This window comes from Peromyscus leucopus, chromosome 3, assembly GCF_004664715.2.
Source record: "Peromyscus leucopus breed LL Stock chromosome 3, UCI_PerLeu_2.1, whole genome shotgun sequence".
Lineage (NCBI taxonomy): Eukaryota > Metazoa > Chordata > Mammalia > Rodentia > Cricetidae > Peromyscus > Peromyscus leucopus.
The window spans coordinates 105,051,437-105,073,454 of record NC_051065.1 but is presented as its reverse complement, the minus strand read 5'-3'; the positions used below and the strand labels follow the sequence as shown (position 1 = coordinate 105,073,454).

General features: G+C 53.5%; 1 protein-coding gene across 3 annotated transcripts in view; it reads right to left on the bottom strand.

Moving 5' to 3' along the window:
• Nucleotides 1–6,867: 6,867 nt before the first annotated feature.
• Nucleotides 6,868–22,018, bottom strand: part of Mgll (monoglyceride lipase) — a 106,350-nt gene continuing 91,199 nt past the window's right edge. For all 3 annotated transcript variants that reach the window (XM_037203907.1, XM_037203906.1, XM_028854273.2), the window contains 3 exons: nucleotides 17,609–17,698; nucleotides 12,093–12,308; nucleotides 6,868–9,627 (listed from right to left, as the gene is read on the bottom strand). In XM_037203907.1, the coding sequence (XP_037059802.1) occupies nucleotides 9,502–9,627; nucleotides 12,093–12,308; nucleotides 17,609–17,698 (432 nt within the window). In that variant the 3' untranslated portion in view covers nucleotides 6,868–9,501. The remainder of the gene's footprint in view (nucleotides 9,628–12,092; nucleotides 12,309–17,608; nucleotides 17,699–22,018) is intronic.

Sequence of the window (22,018 nt, the reverse complement as noted above, 5' to 3'; positions counted from 1 at the left end):
AGAGCCGATATCCAGTGCAAAACACACAGGGCCTTATTGATTACATGCAAGCTCTGGTTTGGTCCGCATCCAACACACTGGCTAGCCAGGTGAAGGAGGACGGCTCTCAGGGTGAGGGGTTATTTAAAGGGAAAAACCCCAACCAGGGTGTTACAAGCCTTGGCATCATGTGATTGGGTGAGGGTGTGTAACCTTTGAATTTACTGGTTGGGGGTTACAGTTATCATTTTGGGGGCAGGCCTGAACAAGTCCCAGGCTTTGACCTTGAGCTGCCATGGGGACTGGCTGGCCTCGCACATTCACATTGACCCATGCATATAGCTCTAAGCTGGTGAGGGGGTCCCAGACAGTAAACAACTGGCTGAACCTTGAACAGTCAGAGTACATGCAGAAAGGGAGCTACTGCAAGGACTATGTCTTTTGTTCATGGCCCTCCCAGAAACTGCTTCCTCAAGTCTCAGGAAACTGAAATTGAGGCTCGATCTCTGAGATAAGACTGAGCAGCCTGTTATGGCTGCTTGATCCTTTCAGAGACACCAGCCTTGCTACTGTCAGGCAATGGGATCCTTCCTGCTCTGCCCAGAGAGCAATTGTGAGCAAGTGACATGTTCTCCAGTGGGCTGTCCCAAGGGGCTACACTGGCAGAGCCAGGGGCTGCAGAGAGCTGGAGTCTGGTTGCTGCAGGCTGTAAAAACCAGAGGGTCAGGACTCCAGGTGCTTCGGCTGGGGATTCATCACTCTGGGCTTTAGCCCACGGTGGCCTGGATAGCATGCAGGTTCTGTTAGTGTTGCTGTCTGTCAGCTGGCCAGGGCCCTTCTGCTGAGTCTACCCAGATGGAAACCATAGGAAAGGAGATGCTCTTCATGCGTTGGTCTTGGTTGCTCTTCTTCCCCTGTGATGGACAGCAGCATACAGCAGCAGGTGGTGGCCGCTATGCGTGCAGCCGTGGCTATCAGGACCTGTAGCCCTGTGAGCGGTACAGCTCTGTGTGCACCTTAGGAATCTGACTCCTCCGCTGTTGGCAGCAGCCAGGGTTGCGCTCTTGTGTAGCCTGGCAAATCGAGTACTTTGTGCTTAACACAGTCTTGGCTCAAGATCTGGGACTCTTGGCCCTGAAGCCAGTTCTTGGGAACTCGTCCAGTGACCTGAGCCTGCAGTTTCTCTTCCCTGGTTCCTTCCAGCGTTTGGTGAGCCTCAGTCTCCACTCTCCAGAGTCTCTAGTCCTCCTCTTCCTGCCCTGGCAGCTCTTGCACTAACTGATCAGCTGCTTCTGGTGCTGTGCCCGCCTTGCAGGGTAGCCTGCTGACCACTCGCTTGTCACGGATGCTGCTGTTGCCTCTGCCTTCTCTCTGCTGATTTCTCTGTTACCACCTCAGCCCACACGACTGAGCACAGACGAGACCCCTTTAAAGAAGCCCTTTAAGGGGGACTATCCCAGCAGGGGAGGGAGCACAGGAGGATGTCTCCCTGCCACTCATGAGGGAGCCTGAGCAGCCTGCTTATACAGCTTGAGGAGAGCTATTTGGGGCAACCACAGCCTTGCCTCTTAGCACCAGGCACTGCAGTCTGTCTGCTAGACCACCAGGGCACATGCCTGTAGATGTAACCAACCGTCTTATTAAATAAGAAACACAGAACCAATGTAAAGAAGAAAGCCACGAGGTCAGAGCTCAGAGCTAAAACCTTTACCCTTCCTCCTGCGGTGGTCCTACCTCTCTGAACCAGAGCTACTTCCTGTGTGTTTGTCTTTATAGTCTTTCTATTCTGCCTTCTCATTGGTTGTAAACCCAAACACATGACGGTCTCATCACTGCCTGTTTGTACAGCCCTCCAGGTCTTCTATGGTATTGAGATTAAAGGCGTGTGTCTCCAATGCTGGCTGTATCCCTGAACACACAGAGACTTAACTAGCTCTGCCTACCAAGTGCTGGGATTATGCCACAAACGCCCAGCTCTGCTATGGCTTGTTATTAGCTCTGACCCCCAAGCAACTTTATTTATTAACATACAAATAAAATCACATTTCAGTACAAATAAAATACCACCATACGTGCCCCTTCCTCCTCTGGCTTAGTGGAGATGGCGACAGGGTCATCTGGAGCTCTCCCAGCCTCACACAGCCCTGGCTGAGGCCATGCCTTCGGGAGCTGGGACACTCAGATGGGCCTGGTTGGGAGAGAACTTGTATAGTTGTCTTAAGGTGTCTGTGGAATGTTCCAGATGGCTGGTGCCAGCAGAAGGGAGTGGAGCTGACAGTGCTTTTGTTCAGAGCAGCCAGGCATACTTCAGAAGCAAACTAGCTAGTTAGGGTGTCCCATTGTTTTTCATCGCAAAGTGTCTTTAGGTTCTGCTTATAGGAAAATGAACATGGGAACTTATCACCACTAATAGTGATTTTTTTTTTAAGATCGGTTTCTTTTCTTTCTTTCTTTTTTTTTTTTTAAAAAGATTTATTTATTATCCTCTGGGCTAGTGGTCCTGGAATCTATAAAAAAGCAGGCTGACACCAAAACTACACAGAGAAACCCTGTCTCAAAAAACCAGGAAAAAAAAAAAAAAAGCAGGTTGAGCAAGCCATGGGGAGCAAGCCAGTAAGCAGCACCCCTCCATGGCCTATGTATGCATCAGCTCTGCCTCCAGGTTCCTGCCCTGTTTGAGTTCCTGTTCTGATTTCCTCCAATGATGGACTATAATCAGGAAGTGTAAGCCAAATAAACCTTTTCCTCCCCGAAAAAAAAATTATTTATTATGTATATAGTGTTCTGCCTACAGGCCAGAAGAGGGCACCAGATCCCATTATAGATGGCCATGAGCCATTATGTTGTGGGAATTGAACTCAGGACCTCTGGAAGAGCAGTTAGTGCTCTTAACCTCTGAGTCATCCCTCCAGCCCCCAAAGACTGGTTTCTTTTGAATCTGGGACACATACCTAGAGTGACTTGAAAACTAATCATGTAGCCGAGAACAGCCCTGAACTTATGATTCTCTTGCTAGGATCAGAAGCACACAGCACTGTGCTTAGCAATTTTAACAGCTACCCAGGGTTCCAGGAAGATGATGCAGCCTCCCTCGTCTGCCCCAAGGCTACACCTCCTGAGTGGGGAGCCTAGCTCCACGGCTAGTGTTACAGCTCAGGTCCAGAGTCTGAGACCTTGTAAACCCAATATCACTCCCAGCACAGTGTGCACTCCTGCTTATAGATCCAGAAAGGGACATTTGCACCAATCAGGGCCACACTTTGGCTATCCTTCCATTTGAAGAATTCCATTTGAGTCAATCACAGCTTCCTGTTAACCACCAGGGGGCGCACATCTGAGCACCCAGGAGGGCGAACAGGTCCCTGAGGTCCATTTGGCGTGTAACCTGCTGAGAGCAGCCATGGAGGCCTCAGCTGATGGTGTCCCATTCAGCAGCCCTGGTCAAGGTATGGTCTCAGCTCTGACTCTGCGAGCAGTGTTTCTTTTGAGGGAACCGACTTGGTTCTATAGGACAAATATGTTTGCTCCAGGGTACAGCCCCTCCCTCAAGGCTAACTGCCTTCATCTGAGGGATGGTGTGCCTTGGGAGGTTGTCCTGTCCTGAGGGTTGGCCTGACATGGAGGGGCATTCTATCCTTCTGGGCTCTGCAGTTCCTGGATTCCAAAGTCAGTACAGTTTTGGGGCAATGACTATTTCCGTGCCTTTGAATTTGAAGTGGGATGTGATTATTATGCTGGGGTACAGAGGTGAGCAGCTGACCCAAAGGGACACAGTCACAAAATGAAGGCAGAGGTGCCAGACTGTCACCCTGCTGCTTCTCTGTGGGACCAAATGAGGAGCCAGAGCCTTTTTAGAAAAGCAAGTTTCTAAAGACCTCTTTGAAGATCTGAGGGGATGGAGCTGTATAGCATCTATAATGGGGTTTTAGAATGAAGACACACCTGTCTCTCACCTGACAGTTTGTATGTTATATTTCAGTGTGTTGGAACCCAGGGCCTGCACTCCTCTCCCGAGCCATAGACTAGCCCTTTGGTTATGTACAGAACAGTTTCGAGGCCTGTGCGGTCTGGGGAAAGTGGCTGGCTTCTCTGGACGGACATGAATGGGCCTCTGAAAGTTGACTGGCTGTGTAGGCTGCTCCCTCTCTGCAGGGTTTGTGGGTACACTGTTAGAACACCTATGGTGGGCTTTTTTGGGTCCTTGGGGAGGGGACATCTGTCCAGGTCTGGGAAAAGGGTGGAGGTCCTCAAGCCTCAGTAGTTTTCCATGACGCTGGCCTTTAGGCCTTGCTGTAGGGGCAGAGAAGTGTGTGGCTCTGCCTCAGCTGTGGTTGTAGCAAATCGCTGCACCCTTGGGTTTCCAACCAACCACAGAACCCCACCACCCATGGGGCCATGACGGGGCTCAACCAGTCATTCGTCATGTGAACCCTGCCTCCCTGGGAAGCAGAACCAGAACTCCAGAAAACAGACAGTGAGCATCATGGGCTGACTGGCAGCCTCCTTCCCTCCAGTGGTCACAGAGGTGGACATTCTCTTCTCTCCCGGACCCTGATACCCCTGTCACCTACCTCTTGAGCAGCTTTGTCCCATCTGTCGGACACTGCCGGCTGGGCCCTGGCCCACTGTTCTGTCTTCTCCCTATGCCGCCATGTCTTCTCTCTCTACAGGCCTCCATGCTGCAGGTCATCTGGCAAGAGCCCACCATGTCCCGTGTCTGAGTCCCACCCCTTCCTCTTCGCTGACTGGTGCCTCATGTCCCAGCATCCCCAGCTGTGGCCTTGCCACAGGCAAGTTGGTTCTAATATAAAGAAGTACTAGGTGCAGTTTCTAATTTCTATCCTATTCTTTGAAAGGCGCACGCCCACTTCTCCTTCCCTGGGGGCTCATCCGTTCCCTCATTGCTGTGAACCAAAGTTCCTGGAAAGAAGCTGGCCCTGCCACTGAACCTTCTGCAAGACTGGTGAGAACACGTCAAAGGCTCTAGGGAGGCTGAAACAGGGCAGGGCCAGAACCTAATTACAATTTATCGTGGGCCATCTCTAGCCTCTTTAATGGCCATTCCTTGCCCACCTCTGTGTCTGACCAAACAGCCTTGTGATTAACAGGAAAGCCCTTTGAAATGTGTTAATCTAACAGACCAACAGCTTCCATCAACCAAAAGCTAAGAGTGTCACCAGATAGCACCTAAGGTCTACAGCATAGTGTTGTGGAATGCTATTTTGAGATGTGTTACATTTGTTTATGCTCTGGAATATTTGTTTAATGATGCAAAGATGTGTTGCATTCTTTCATGTTGCATTTGTTTAACTCTGGAGCTGTGTTACTTTGCCTGTCTAAAACACCTGATTGGTCTAATAAAGAGCTGAACGGCCAGTAGCTAGGCAGAAAAGAGAAAAAGGTGGGGCTGGCAGGCAGAGAGAATAAATGAGAGAAGAAGAGAGAAGAAGGAGGAGTGAGAAAAGGAGAAGGAGAAAAGGACACCAGGGGTCAGCCACCCAGCCCCACAGCCAGCCACGGAGTAAGAAGGAAAGAAAGGTGTATAGAGAAAGGTAAAAGCCCAGAGGCAAAGGGTAGACAGGATAATTTAAGAAAAGCTAAACAGAAGCAAGCCAAGCTAAGGCCTGGCATCCATAAGTAAGGATAAGTCTCTGTGCATTAATTCAGGAGCTGGGTGGCGGAGTAAGAGTGAAAAACTGCAGCAGAGGCTTCCCTGGTTTGCTCTCACTTGCTGTATTAGTTACTTTTTGTTGCTGTGATAAAGCGCCATGACCAGGGGTGACTTAGTCCATTCATAGTGACGTACTTCCTCCAGCAAGACTGCACCTCCTAAGGGTTCTGTAGCCTCTCCAAACAGCGCCACCAACAGGGACCAGGTATTCAAATGCCAGAGCCTATGGGGACATTTTTATACAAACCACCACACCTGTGTGTGTCCCTAACGTTTCCCTCAGTGTATTTGAGAAGTGCCTTGATTCATGACTTAGTTCGGCGGCTATAAAACTTGATCCTCTTTGAGGCGAGAACTGCTTTATGTTTTATTTTGTCACTCCCTCTTCCCTCCCTTGTTTTTCATTCACCCCTTTCCAGCCCCCCCCCCAATTCATTCTCACCCGTTCTCACTCCTGATGCTCGTTTGTTTACTTCCTTTCCCTCTGCCCCTCCCCCCACCCATTCGTTCCCTCTCCCCATCTACAGCCCCAGGACACGGTATTTCCGGGGACCCCTCTGGACAAGATGGAACATGCACTTCTCACCTCACAACCCATGTAGGAGACAGAGGGCTGCCCAGAGGGCACGCCGTGTGTCATATCCAATGGCACAGGTGCAGTGAGGGAGAAAGCAGGGACAGGCATGGGGAGGCTGGCTGTGGCTGGCTTGGTGGGGACCCCTGAGGGGGCTGCTGTTCCCTAGCAGTCATAGTGATTAGGTTCTGGGGAAAGTCAGGCAGTCCGAATTTGGTGACACTCTGAAGGCAGAACTGTTAGGTCAGGGAGATTATGGGGAGCAAGGGGAGGTGCCCAGGACACCAGCGACAGATGTTCTGGACTACCCTTGGTCAGGAGGGAGCAGACATGAATTGAAGACGGGGCTTGGCCATGCTGGGCACCCACCACGACCGCAACAGAGCAGCAAGCAGTTAAGGCTGCCTGAGCACGGGGAGTGGGGGCGGGGATGGGGGCGGGGGCGCTTCAGCATGACCTCCCCGAGAACCGATGGGAGAAGATAAAATCCACGCGTCCAGTTGGCATTGGGCCCTGGAAGGGCTGCTGAGTTCACACCAGGTGACTGACGGGCCCATGACACTTCGCTGCTTCCAGCATAAGCCTGTGGTTCGCTTAGCCAAAAGGGGTGACACGCAGCACGCGAGGCAGACAGACACGCGTCTCTCCAAAAGCACATGGTTTATTACTGTGAGCTGTAGTGCACATCGGTTTCTTTAGTAGTTCTAAGCCAGTACAGGTTCCCCACTAGGAGTACACGTGGGGTGTGGCGGAGCGCGGTGACGGTGACAGACCAGTGAGCCACTGTGATCCCTAGATAGTTACATGAGCAATCAGGAGAGAAAGGGAAAGTGTGAGGTGGCCTAGGGGTGGGATATGAGCAGAGCCCTGTGGTATTAGAGCACCCCAACTGCTCTCGTGGGGGTCCCCAGGACACCGGGAAGCTGAGGGGCCCGTGGTGGAGGGAGGCTGTTTGCCTTGGAACTGGGGCTGAGTGGCTGAGACGCCCCACTACCTGCAGGTGGCACCCTTTCCTAAAAAGCTTTTCAGGCGCTAAGTCCAGCCTTGCTGGCGAAGGTGCTAAGTTCTTAAAGGTGCTTGGGTCTGGTTACCCCCTCCGTCACCTGGGGAGGGCTCTCATGGCCCCCTGCTGGCTTCCACCCTCTTCAGGAAAAGCCTTACGTGTCTTAGCATTCCTCCCACACCCCAGTCCCTCTGTGTCCTGGTGATGAGGTGACTACAAAGCCGCTTGTCGGGCTTCCTGAAGTGCCAAGGGCAGAGTCTGAACAAGGCTGGCCCAGCTCTCTACAGGCAGCCCTGCGCTGGCCCTGATTTTGTCATGCAGGACATGATGGATTCATGTCCCTGTCCCCTCTTTCAGGTTTCACAGGACAGCCCCAATTTCAGATCACCCCCCACCCCTTTAGTGTTAGAGATTCTTTAACCAGACACACATGCATTGCTGTAAATGAAGTCACGCATGAAAGCCATCAGCCCGGGTGCTGGCATGTGGTTTGGAAAATGGCATTGTCAGCATGTGCTTCTGGGAGCAGCCCTGGGTGGTTCCTGTAAAGTCACAGATCTGGGCCCGGGGCACAGTAGTCTGGAGTGGGGTCCTTTTTTTTTTTTTTTTCTCGATGGAGAAGAGAAACACCCCATGCCGGTCAGCTGCTGTCCAGGGCTCCCTGAGCAGCCGGAAGTGCTGACTGCCCCTCTTAGCCCACTTTTTATTTTCTGAAGAGACCCAGAGCTAAGAGGAGACACTGCACAGCTCCTGGGCCCTGCCTTCCCTGCATGCAGGGCTCATGCCTGCTGAGGGGGACGGCGTCCTCATGGCCTGTAGTAGGTGGCCAGCTTCTGACTGCCCTGCATGGTCAGGGTCACTGGAGAGGGCAGAGGGCCCTCCCTGGGTCCCAGGATAAACTCCAGAAAGGACAGGGCCTAGGTTGACAGGTGCCTCCTCCGAGACCACAGGGCCCTGGATTGTAGCTTCCTGGAGGATCAAGGGCCCGCTCCCCGCCCCCTGCAGCCGGGCAGTTCTCCCCTGGCAGCAGCACCCCTTCCCAGGGTCCTCCGTGCACTAACAAGACCCCTGAGGTAACAGCAAGCCCCTCTGTAAAGACGAAAGTGCTCCGAGAGGGCGGTGAGCCCCGGTTATTGCTGGCACTAAGTGAGGCCTGGGGCAGGCCTCTGGGCGGGCACCTGAGAGGTCAGGGGGCTCGGACTTCACTGCTCCAGGGCAGCCTCTCTGAGGCCGGGTGGGCCATCCTGCTGTGACCTGCGGTGGGGTGCGGAGGGCTGTGGTCCTCGTCGGCGGGTGGTCACTGAGTGCTCTTGCTGCCCTGGGCAGGCAGCCAGCACCATGGCTTCACGAGAGTCTCCCGGGCCACCAGAGGTAGCTGTGCTACTGGCAGGAAACTCCTAGCGGCTCTGGACAGAGGGACAGCCCAGGCCACAGTCCTCCATGCCCTGTGCAAGAAGAGCCAGCTAGTCCTCAATTAAGGGACTGGGGCCCTCAGCAGACTGGCCCCATGTGGGGTACCAGTTCTTCCAAAGCGGTCCAAGCTCCATATAGTCTTTACTTTAGAATATATCGTATATATTAAACACCTATCTTCAAAGCCACCCTCCTCAGCATGGAGTACTTAGCGACCTGAGAGAAGGGACCTTCCTAAATACATACCACATGCTGCGGGTCACCCCACTCCCAGCAGGGGGAAGAGCTGTGTGGGGAGAAGAGCTTCAGGGCCACCCTCCCTCCCAACAGCCTGGCTTTCATCTGAGACGCCGCTGACCAGGTCATAGGGTGGCTGCCCATTTTGAGGAAGTGCCTTGGAGGGGCACGTGAGCCTACTAAGGAGCTCGCTCTGGGGACACAGGCCACCTCATCACATGCCAGAGAACAGCCAGTCAGAGAGGGCTTGGGACAGGAGGAAAGAGACCTCTGATTATTGCAGGCTGGGACAGGGGACTGCAAGAGAGTCCCTGAACCCCATGGGAGCTGGGAGAGGTGGGCAGAGGCTGCATTTTTTTTTTTTTTAATTCAAAGGACATTCCAACACAGTCTCTGTGTGGAAAATATACTCCCTCTTTCATAAAGTGCCTACCCCCTAGGGTGGTAGAGCCAGTGGCCAGTAGCCTTATATATGACAAATTATCTTTTTTTTTTTTTTCAAAGTAAATTGCACTAGGGGTCCCTCCAATTTGTGATTCTTTTTTTTTTTTTTTAAGCCAGCCGGCACTGCCCCTCCTCTGCCTGCTTCCCCCAGACCACAAGCTGGTTGCCTGGCCAGTACGTTCAGGGTGGGCACCCGGCTCCTGTTGCTGCTGTCCTGTGAGAGACCCACGTATTTATTTCATGGAGGACAGAGTTGGTCACTTCTGGAAGCTCCTTGTGGAGAACGTGGTAGGCACCTTCATACATCTGCAATCAGAAGAGCCAGGGAGTTAGACCTGGTGTGGGGGACAGGCAGAGCACAGGAGCGCACAAGGTCATACTGATGAGCTCACTCGGCAATCATTCCCAATGGTCCCCCTAGTTCATTTTCAGGTGGGACATTGCCATGTTGTTTAGGCTAGCCCTAAATGTCTAGCCCTGAGCCATCTCCCTATCTCAGGCTCCTGGTAGCTGAGAAGGCAGGTATGGGTCGCCTCTAATCACAAATAACAATTTTCCAACAGTCTGGGCATTCCGTGCTGTTCCCGGGGCTCTCCAGTTGCTGGTACAGCTTAGATTCCCCAGAACCTTCCTGCCAGGAAGCTCTGTCCATCTTCACGCCCCCATCACTTCTATCACCCCCCCATCTCTACTCCCCTCCTCCCCACAACCCATAGCAGTGGCCCTTGGCCAGGTCTTCAGGGGTCTCGCTTGCCCTACCCAGAGACACTTGATGTTTGGATAACTCTGGACTTACCAGCAGCGTCCAGAGGCAGATCAGTGGCCCTCAAACACACTGTGGTTCTGTTCTGTCCTGGTCAGCTCCCTCCCTTTCTGGTGGCTCCTATAGCTCCAACAGTCTAGTAACCGCTCATGGCTTAGAAACGTGTACTACGAGGCTGACGAGGATGTCCCTCCAGTCAGCCCTCTTCGGAAGTGAGACTTACATACTTGCCGTTTGCCTTAGGATTTCTCTCTGCGGTCTGCTGGGGTCACCAGTCTCAGAGGGGCACTGCAGCCTCCTTGCTCTTACAGGCCCAAACCCCAGGAGCAAGCATCCTTGAGTACTGTGTGGAACAATCAACACAGCCATTGCCCCCGGTCCCTGACTTCTCTGTCTAAGAGCACTCAACATGCCTCTTCTAGTTTCAGCTAGTCGGTGGGCTGTGTCCTGACACAGCCACCTCACTGCATTTGCCCCTGGCCTGCCTGTCCTCCTGCTCTCCCTCCTCACTCTCCCAGCCTTGGGAATCATAATTTGAACGTTTATAGTGCAGGCTTAGGGATTTGCATGTCCATAAGAGCTTGCCACGCTTAGCTTTCTGAGCCTGGCTCATTTTGCTTTCCAGTACATGTACCATCCTCCAGAAGCCTCCATGTGGCGTGGGCACTAGCTCTCGAGGTGGGATTGTGCTCAGGCATCTCGCCTCTGAAGGCGACGTGCTTGCTTCCTCACCTCGGCTGTGAACGCTTTATCTCATGAGCTCCTCCCCCTGGGCCAGCCTTGTTCTCACAGTTGCTCCCTGTGCCAAAACCAAGAGCCTGCCATCCCCGCCCCTTCCCTTGCTTGGTCTGGAATGTTCTTCTGTGGCTACTCTCCCTGTAAGTTTTTGGATTGCCTGCTTCATGGGAGGGGAGTGCCCAAGTATCCCTCTGACTTACAGACCCTGAACCCTATCCACAGCTATCCCGAGCATCCATTTTCTCTTTGCTCACCTACTGGGGTACGGGCTCCAGAAGTGGGGGAGCCTTTGTCAGGTCGTCCTCGGGACCTCCACAAAGTCAGAACTCAATAAACAGGAGTTGCAGAAGCGATGGATGACCGCTGAGTGAGTAAAAAGCTGATTCTCCTGCGAGTCTGGAGCTAGAATGGGACCCTGCCTCTGCCCCGCCCCCCATGAAGCAAGAGCTCCACCACTGAGAAGCCCTTGACAATTTGCAAAGACACGAGTCTCTGCCAGAGTGCTGCAGGGTTGAGAGGGACTGTGGACTCAAGTCCAAGGACCTCAGTTCAAATACTGACTCCACCACTTTTGAAGCGTCACCTGGCTGTTTTTGTAACACAGTGAGGATATAGCCCAGATCCTGTGGCACCCTCACATCTGCCCAGGTCAGGAGCCCAACAATGTGGGCAAGGGGGTGGGTATGCTTCAGTGTCAGGGTTCCACATTGACTAGTACCCAGCAGGGCCTCACCACCCCAGTTGGGGTGCCTCTTAGTTCAGTGGGACAAAAGGTAAGTCTATCTGGACCCAGAAAGCATCTGTCTTGAAAGCCACCGAGTGGTACTCTGTTCCCTATGTCAAACATGTCCCATCATCAAGTTGTGGCCTGTCCTCAGGGGCTCCAACCACAGAGCCAACCCCTGCAGATGCCCTTGCAGACCAGGCTCGACCAAGTGCCCCAGAACCTGTGCTCCCTGACCCCACGGTCCCTGCGTGTCCTGAGGCCCCAGGACCCGTGGACTCTGAGCTGTGGCAGGTGCAGAGGGCACTGGGGAACTGCAGTGAGCCCTGCAGCTTGGATAAGACATTGTCTCCTGTGCCCAGCTGCAGCTTTCTTCTTGCCCATACCATCGGGTTAGTTTCCTCCTCTGTGAGGTTCATTTTTGTGACGCCACGGGCTGGGGCCCCAGGTACTATCACAAAGTTCATTTGCCTCTAACCTCTCACCATTGCTTCGCAGCCAGGCTGGCCCCCAAGACCCCTTGGGACATGGCCTCCTGCCCCTTACCTTGAGTGTCTTGTCCTGACTCCGGGATGATTCCATGAGCAGGTAGGCACCTTTGCTGTCACACAGCCGGTCAGCAGAACCCTGCAGCAGCAGGAACGGCAGCGTCAACTTGGGCATCGCACGCTCCACCCTGGAGACGGCGTTCAGCAGCTGTATGCCAAAGCACACCTTCACCCCTGCGCGGCAGATGAGTGGGTCGGAGTCGTACAGGTCGACCTGAGAGGAGGAGATTCTGTCAGCTTGTGGGCTCCTGAGAGGGTGTCCTGTGGAGACTGGCAGTGTGTTCAGCTCCTGGAACGTGGGTCTGAACTGTGCTCAGCACCTCTGCACTCGGACCTGAACGTGTTTCACACACAGCTCTGACTCGGCACACATTGGGGGAGCGGGTCCAGGATCCCCAAAGTCTGAGATGATGCTCAGGCACCTCATGGAGCGTGATATATTGTTTGTGTAGAGCCCACACACACTCTTCCCTGCGCTTCAGTCATCTCTAGATGCTTATCAGATGTAGGCCAAGGTCGGTGCTATAGAAATGCTGGGCTGTGCAGGACAGATAAGAAACAGCTGTTCGGATTCTCCCATGTGGAGTCCAAGGAAATGGGGGAGGGCTGTCCACATAAAAGTCTGTAGAGATTTTCTAATACTAAGGTGGATTTTTACAGATATAATCAGCAACATAGCCATGCATGGCGACACATGCTTATGATCCCAGCCCTTGGGAGGCCAAAGTAGGAGGAGCTTAATTTCAAGGTCACATTGACCTTGTCTCAAAATATACATATAAAACAAAGTACAAGAGCCCCATGCCATCTACTCAGGTTATTTGGCATGAGCAGCTCTGACGGTGCTGAGGCGTTACGGCGTGGGGGTGGGGTGTTTGTCCTCCTTCCCAGGGCTGTCTCTATGTGGAGTGATGGGCATGCAGACAGAAGGGCTGGAAAGCAGGGGCTGGAGCAGGAAGTCCTTCCCCTTACCAGTCTCTTAGGCTCCCCGGAATAGGTGTGAAGCCGTGACACCCATTGCTTACTTTTCTCCCTGCAGACAGACTCTGAGCAGACAGACTTTGAGACAACCAGATGGAGGGACCAAAGTGAGGAGAACCGAAGGCTGCTGGGCCTGATTCAAGCTGGGGGTCTCTGAGCCCCGACTTAAGATCACCCACTTCTGTTGCCTGGATGGTGCTCCCACCCCTCCAAAGGCTTTGGCCCCAATTCCAGACCCATGTAAGGAGGGACAGGCTGTCCTGCGGTCACTCCGACATCCTGGATCCGAGCCCCTCCAAGCTGACCATTTGTGATGAGCTGCACGAGACGGATTAAACACTTCCTGCAGCTGAGCTGGCGAGAACCCCACAGAGCCAGGCCATCTGTTCGGCAGGCCAAGAGAGGACTCGAGTCTGACGGAGCAGTGCAGGGGCAGTGTGGGGACAGCTGGCCATGAACCCAGGCCCCCATAGGTCTCTTTCAGGGTCTCCAGGGAAACTTGGAAGAAAGTTATGGGGCCACCAGAAGAGCCCTAGGCTTGAGGTCGGCCAAGTCTTGCTGGTAATAGTGAGAGTGGCAGCAAGGGCTGGGGTACCTGTCAAAAACATGCCTTGGGCATAACCTGGTGTTGGGGGTACCGTTCAGGACCCCATGGGTGGCAGACCAACAGTTGCCGTCTGAGCTCCTCCTACGGGTGCAGTGCCTCACAATGGAATCAAGGCTCTTCTTACCCACACGATACAGGAGAGGAAACCAAGGCACGGAGAGGTCCAGAGGCCCACTGGTATCAGTACCTCAGCTCCTGCTCTCCTTATAGAGCCCTTGGTATTGGGCAGGGCATATAACCTTCCAGCTAAAGAGCACACATCTCAGCCTCTCTTACAGCTAGGTGTGGTCATGTGACCAGATCCTGGCCAATAAGAAGCAAGTAAAGGAACTAGCCACGTGCTTTGGGTCAAGGATTTGCTTTATTCTCTAAGGAGTGAGAGCAACTACTAAGGCAAGGGTCACACCTAGAAGGGTTCAGTAGCAGAAAGGGTGTGTTGACTCTGAGAAGGCGTGGGGCAGGGGAAGGCACCTGATCCCTGTCTACCATACTGCGACTTGTGAATATGTTCATGCTGCATCTGTGCTGGTCTCCTCCAGGACCTGGGGATAATGGCCTTGGGGGCTCCAGCCCACCTGCTGCACAAGGTCCACTATCAATATCCTTCCAGAGGCTTCATCCTGCTCCCTGGAGTGTTCCAGTATGCTAGGTCCCAGAGGAGTCTACTCCTGGGTTTAACTGCTTCCTGGCCCCGGCCACTTCCCAGATCTTGGCTTTGTTTCTATTTCCAGGTCGCATAGACATTGTTTACACACTGGCACCTTCTAGGGAAGGAGCACCAACCATGCCAAGGCAAGTCAGATCCCAGACAGAACTGTAGCAAGGACAGGAGGGAGGGAGGGAGGGAGGGAGGGAGGCACACGTGCCACTCAGGGAGATCGAGGGAGGCTCCAAATCCTTTGGTCTGGTCACTGTTTGCTTTTTTCCTCTCTTGTGGCTCTAAGGGTGGAGGTAAGGACTTCAGGCATGTCTGGAAAGAGCTGCACTGAGTCAGCTCGGCTAGCATTTTGGAGATATTCATGGTTGTCAGGGCTAAGGATGGGATGAGCATGGGCGGGGAGTGACTGACTATGCATTTATATAGGGTCAACACCTGGCTGGACACCTTCCTTCCTGTTGTGGGAAGTAGGGTCCATGAAACGTCTGTGTATCTCTCACAGCTGTCTGCGGCGCACAGTGATTTTAATAAAAGAGCTCTCTCTGTGTTTTGTGTGTGTGTGTGTGTGTGTGTGTGTGTGTGTGTGTGTGCTGACAGCTTTGTTTTTGTTCCCAGTGTATTAGTGTCAAGTGCACTCCAGCCAGAGACGAACCTGAGCTCAAATTCTGACTTCAGGAACTGCTGTTGGGTGAATGATTTGCTCTCTTTTGACCCAAGCTTCCATAACTTCCAAAGTTACAGGGGGACAGAAGGGGCTATGGTGTCCAGAAGGTGTGGAAATAAGGTTATTGCTTCAGGAAGCTCCACAGGGAACAAGACTCAGGACCGGCCACTGTAAAGTGGCACGAACAGTGTTGGGTGGGCCGGAGGACTGTGCCACAGCAAACCCAAGGAAACCTCTGTGGTCTTCCGGCCAAGGGAGCCGCCTGCTTCCCCCGACCCCACCTTCTGGCCTTTCCACCGTGCTAGCCCCTAGCACCTGGCTGCAAAGTCCTCTCTCTAGTCCTCCACCATCCTGAACTAGCTAGTCAGGGGAGCATTGTTGTTGGGTGCTTTGAGGCTTTTCTAGCTGTAGGGCACCATGGGCAATGTGCCCCCTAAGGATGAGCCTCGAGACTCCCGCTGTATGCTACTGGGTGGTGCCTCTTCTCATCATTTCCTTGGGTGGGTAGAGCTGCTATTTTTAATGCTCAGCACAGGTTCAAAGACAGCAGGGAGGCAGAGACTCTCCCGAGGAATGAATGTGGCTCTAGCCACTTGAAGGCTGAGATCTTCAGGCTGCCCGGCACCTGTTCCATGTCCCCTGAGGGAGACATCTTAAGCTCTCTAGCTGGCCCAAAGGACACAGGTGGCAACTGGGAGTTGTGGAACCTGAGAGCGGTCCTTCACAGCACCCTCCATTCTCCATAAGACCTCAGAAATGAGTTGCTGTTCTTCAAGAGAGGGGCTGGAATGACTTCATTTTCCTTTCTTCCTCTTTGCCTTTTGCGTAGGAAGATGGATAAGCTGCTGTTCGGTGCAGATTCCCAAGGGAAGCCCCTCTTTGTCTCTCCTTGATTGGGCTCACCAGCCAGCACCCATCCAAGCTCAACAACACTGAGCAACGTCCCAGCCTCTTACCTGTCTCTTACATCAGCTGGCCTCATAGCCTAGGGGCTCTCCACCCTCCTGCAGGATAATGGCATTATCTGCCCCCTGACCCTGCATGTGCCCCAGGGTGGAACCTGACCAGGAAGCCAGAGTCTGACTGCTTAGGAAAGAAGGCTAGGCCACTGGGTTGTCAGAGACCCCACTCTGGGGTAGGGGGCCAGGGTCTTTGGGAGCCTGTGATTCAAGCTCCTAAGACAAGAAAGGAAACCGAGGCAGAAGAGTGGCAACCAATTTGCTTAGTTGTCAGGGTAATTCTGGTATCTTCCACATGTCCAGGGTTGCTCCTTCAAGCCTTCAGGTTTTCAGGCTCAATCCACCAGTGGGAACTCCCAGCAAGTTCTCAGGCTAGCCCAGCAGTGGGAACTCCCAGCAAGTTCTCAGATTAGCCTAGCATTGGGAACCCCAGGGAAGCTTCTCAGGCTAGCCCAGCAGTGGGAACCCCAGGGCAGCTTCTCAGGCTAGCCCAGCAGTGGGAACCCCAGGGCAGCTTCTCAGGCTAGCCCAGCAGTGGGAACTCCTAGCAGGTTCTCAGGCTAGCCCAGCAGTGGGAACCCCAGGGCAGCTTCTCAGGCTAGCCCAGCAATGGGAACCCCAGGTAGGTTCTCAGGCTAGCCCAGCAGTGGGAACTCCCAGCAGGTTCTCAGGCTAGCCCAGTAGTGAGAACCCCAGGGCAGCTTCTCAGGCTAGCCCAGCAGTGGGAACCCCAGGGCAGCTTCTCAGGCTAGCCCAGCAGTGGGAACCCCAGGCAGGTCTTCTCACACCTATGACAGGGGTCTGTCAATTACTACCTCCACGATGCAGCACCTGCCTTCCTTTCTTTGAGCCCAGAGTCTAGATGGGGCTAGCCCTACCCATTTCCTGGACAGATCCTGCAGGTCTTACACAGCAGACAGTCAGCCTGGGATGTCTAAGGAAGTGGCATTGCCTTGGCACTTGGGTTGCTTGGGTAATAAGGCTAATGGTTTCTTTGCCTTAACTAGGGGACAGCCTGGATGGGGATAAAGCCAAGCAGAGGGGCTGGTCGGGGAGAGACAGAGAGAAAGGGCAGACTCTTATAGAGATGTTGATCCCTGATCCAACTCTGCCTGAAGCCTTCAGTTCCTGTTACCAGTAAATGCCCTCTTGTGCTTAAATCCCTTCGTTTATTTTTTATTTTTATGTGTACATCGTGAGTGTGTGGGTGCTGGCGGAGGTCAGAAGAGGGTGTCAGATTCCCTGGAGTTGGAGTTATAGGCAGTTGTGAGCCACCAGTGTGGGGTTCTGGGAACCTAACTGGGGTCCTCTACAAGAGCAGGAAGCTCTCATAATCACTGGGCCATCCTCTGGCTCCTTGAATCTCTTTGACTTAGGTTTCTGTCACTTGCAACCAAGAGAGACCTAACCATACAGCGTGTCCTCCATCAAGTTCTCTGGTTGTCTGGAGTGGTGCTCAGATTCTCCACCTTCCCCTAACCCCTAAGGCAAGGACAAAACTTCTCACTGCACTATGTCCCCATCTCCCTACCACCCAGAAATGGGAGCAGAGTGACTAGGAGCCAGCTGAGTTCAGGTCTCACTGGGCCCTCCCCGCCTTCACCTGCTTATTGTTCCCAACACCTCTCTGTCCAGCCACACCCACCTCCGACTTGTTCCGAGACAGCACGCTGGAGTCGATGCGCCCCAAGGACATGTTTGGCAGGACAAGGTTGAGCACTTTGGCAGCAAGGACCTGGGCAGGGAGGCAAAACGAGAGTCATGAGTGCAGGCCATCCATACTGGAGGGCTAGGGTACCACCTGGGCAAGGAGCTGACACCCAAGCCGAGCGCGGTGGCCTTGATGCTCAGGACTCAGGGATGCTGCTTGATGCAGGGCCCTGACACAGGGCTGCTTTCCTGCTGGTGCAACCACCGGGTCTGTTTTCTGGCTCTGGATCCTGTGCAGACATAACCACACAGCAGATGTAATTGTGAATTACTTTTGAGAGCCACTGATGGGGCTGTGCCCTTGAATGCACCCCTTCCCCCAAGGCCCCAAAACGACACAGCGGAGTCAGAATCATTGGATCAGTTGTCAGCAAGCGAAGGAAGCAGGGCAGCTTGGATCAGAGAGAACCACTTGCATGTTACGTTCTACCACATGGAAAACAAGCCGCCACCAGCCTGAACAGGAAGTCCTGTGGCAGAGGGAGGGAGGGAGCCCCCTGTCTGGTTCCCAGCTCCGTGAGCCAGGAACACAGGCTGGGACCTCAATACTGAGCTCTGTTGGCACAGCTGCCAATAGGGACCCTGTCATTCCCCCAAACGAACCATAGGGGAGGTTAATACCACTCTGTGTGATAAGCCTGGCATTCTGTACATGCCCAGTGAACACGATGAGCCTGACTCTGGCCTCAGCCCAGCCCCACTTTGGATCTCAGATATTCCCAGGAAGGCAGAAGACCCAATCTTGCACATCTGCCTTCTGAGAGAGACTGTTTAATTTCACGTCTGCAGCAAGTGCAGACACTCGGGGCGAAAGAAGCTATTTCGAAAGTGAGCTGTGAAATGCTGACATCAGAACCCTGGGACCCAGCTGGCAGAGGGTGAGTTCTTAGCAAGTGTGGAGGGCGCTTGGCACACAGGTTGGTCTCTTGATAGTGGGTGAACTGCTTGTGCACAGAGAGCCTCTGTGCTAGGTGGCCCTGCCTTTTGATCTTTACTACATCTTGTGAGTAGGGCTTAACCGTCATCCAGAATTTGTATAAAAAAAAAATTATTGGGACAATGGAGTCTTGGCCTCCCAGTGGTCAGCAGGGCTGAGTGAAGACACATCTGTCCTTTTTGTCCTGTGGCTTGGACTGTCCCTCCTTTCTCTGCCTGTCTCTCCATGATAGCACCTGAGAGCTCTAATTCTTCTTTCTGATGATCACAGCATCCACTGACGTTCTCCAGATGATGCTGTAGCCAGGCCTCCCCCAGGCTCATTCAGCCAACCTGACTTCTCTGTACTCATAGTCAGCCACCAAGGACCAGGCAGAGCAAGGCCTGATTTGCCCCTAACAGACCCTGTGCTGGAATGCACTCTGAACTGACTGTCCCTAGAGGGTACTGCCCATAACTCCTACCTCTGAGAATATCTTAGCTAACTGCACTCTGAACGCACCTTGGTATCCCAGCCAGCAAAGCTCACTGGTGTTGATTGCTGCTGCTACTACTGTGTCAGGGTGCCAGAGCCCTGGACTCCAATGGTGGACAGTCCAGTGTAGACACAGGAGGACTCTTATCTGAACACCACGTGGGGTGTTAACAGGTTTCACTCTGTGAAGCCACCTGGGTGGAAGAGTTGTGTATGAGTGTGTGTGTGTGTGTTGTGTGTGTGTGTGTGTGTGTGTGTGTGTGTGTGTGTGTATTAGTGTATTTGTATGAGTGTGTGTGAGCTGGGTTTTATGCAGCAGCTCAGTACTTAAGCTGAGAGGGAAGGGCTTAGGAACTAGGAATGCTGACAAACACTTGGAGGAAACATCTGTAAAACCCAAGAAGCAGGGGCTTTCTTGGGAGCCTGAGTTCTGGAGCTGGGAGCTGTGCTTTTCAAAAGCTACAAAATCTAGGGATGAAGTGAAAACAATCAGTAAGTATAAGGAAGCTGCGGGCTGCAGCCCTGTGGCCTTCCCTGGACTCAGACTGCAGCAAAGGGGTTGTTCAGGGCCACAGCCTCCTTGAGCATTGGAGTCCAGCAGCAGTATTGCTATGGGGAAATCTTTGCACTATCATAAAGTTTCATGGAACTGACTTCCAGATACTCTGCTCTTCTCCACAATTTCTGGTGGGCTGATGGTTGGCCCACTCTATCCCTGATATTCTCAGAGGTTGCAGCAAGGTCCCAGGCAACAGGAAGACAGGTGTGCTGATGCCACTGTCCCAGGCACTGCCCCCTTCCGCTCGATCCAAATGACTTTTTGCCCACCCTCAATGCCACAGCCACAAGTCAGGGACAGCTGGCTACCCACTGCAGAATCCTTCCTGCCGAATGGACGGATCAATTGACAGATCACTTGATCATCCAGCCTGCCACCGCAGGGAGCATCCGCAGTTGCAGTGGCTGACTGTGTATGGTACAGATCAGTGCTCTCAGCTGCATTCATGGGGAGACAGTGAGAGGGGACCAGTTAAGAGGGACAGCAAAATAGAGGGACGGAGACTGCCTCAGCACTGAGGAAGACCGTACAGTGCCATTTGCCCTTCGACAGATCCACCACCAGACCCCTCTCTTGCTGCCATGTCACCTGGTCCCATGTGGCCCTGGGCACAGTCCTCTTCAGGACTGCTCAATGCACAGAGACACCCCAACCTGCTGCCGGCCCCTCCCAAACCAAAGCATCGATGCCTGGAGGTGCCGAGGCCTCCACCCCGGGGCTCTCAAGCAGACACTGAGGTTCAAGATGGAGACAAGGACTGGGATGGCTGGGGCCACTTCTAGTTTCACAGGGGGCTGCGGAGGAGGGGCCCCGGTGCCAGGGAATCTGCCTCCAGGGGAGAATTACAGGGAAAATAATTCTTTGCCAGTCAGCAGGCTTCTTCCTCCATTAACGAGGAACATTTGGGCAGCTAAAGAAAGCTTTTAAGGAAAACTGAGGGGTTGAGGGAGAGGTCACTACTTTCTGAGATGTGTTGCTTTCAAACGGGCTGTTCCCCCACAGAGATGAACAGTGGACTGTGGTCTCACCTCCCTTCCCAACATAGAGGCTGTGTCCTGGCGACCTCTTTATTTCCCCAGCAGCCTAAAGCCCAATGGGGAGATGTGGTGGGAACACTCCCGGCCTCAGCTGGCCTGTATTGGGGGGGGGGTGCCAGAGTAGCCACTGAAACACAGTTGCTCCTGCCCCCTGGAGTTCCTGTGCTAGCCCTCGGGATGGGGGAGTGCGCTGCTTAAGCACCAGCTCCTAACAATGAATGTCCAGTGCTGGCTGTGTAGATGAAGATGCTGGTGTCCTAGCAACAGGACCGGCTGCCTACTCACAGACATGGATGAGGGCCATCGCCTGCAGGGATGCAGCCTTTTGTCCGGGTCTGCCCCACGGGATGCCACCCAGAGAACAGAAGTGTCTCAGTCTATCGGTGGCTGTGGGAGACCTGGGTACAAGCCAACCCCGGGGAGAGAATGGCGATATCAGCCCGGGGGCAGATGCCCCATTCCTGGACGAGCATGGGAGGGAAAAACTATGGAAGAGGGGTTCGCATGTGTGGTGAGGTGACCGTGTTAGTTGTCAGTTTGACCGAATCTAGAGTCACCTATGAGATGGGCGCCTGGGGTGTCTGATAGGGACCGTCTTGGTTATTATAACTGCGGAGGGAAGACCTGCCTACTGTGGGCGGGGACATTCCCTTTCTAGGATCCAGGGACTGCATAATATGGAGAAAGGGAGCTGAGCACTACTGAGCACTGGCAAGCAGGTTTCACTTGATGCTCTCTGCTCTGTGACTACAGATGCAGTGTAAGCAGCTCCCTCAGGCTCCTCCTGCTGCGGCTTCCTCACCATAACGGACCACAACCTGGATCTGAGCGGGAGGTAAACCCCCTTCCCTCAAGCTGCTTTTGGTCAGGATGTTTTATCACAGCAACAGGAAAAGATATGAAGGGCAGTCATGTCTGAGGACCACTGTCCACAGACACCCAGGACACCCCAAGAGATCTGACACCTGGCAGAGCCCAGCAGATCCCGCCTGAATCTCCTGAAATCTCCTCACCGACCCCAGTGCACAGAGTAGGAGTCATAGTCCAGCCCCTCCTGCTGGGCAGGCTCCCATGCTAGCCCGGCTCTGGTCACCAGCTTTCTAACCCTGCAGAGTAAGTTCTAAGTAACATTTCTAATAGGCCCCATTCAGAGGGGAGAGCGTCTTTGGACAACCCCATGGCTTTAAAGAGATGTAGGTACTATAGTAGCTGCTTCCACCAAGGACTCAAGGCAGGCAGAGGGCTGTTCCTGAGACACAGGGCATCAAGCATCTGCAAGAGGCCCTTCCCCACCTGACTGGATGAAGGACCAGAGGACTGAGCTGCAGACGGACCAAA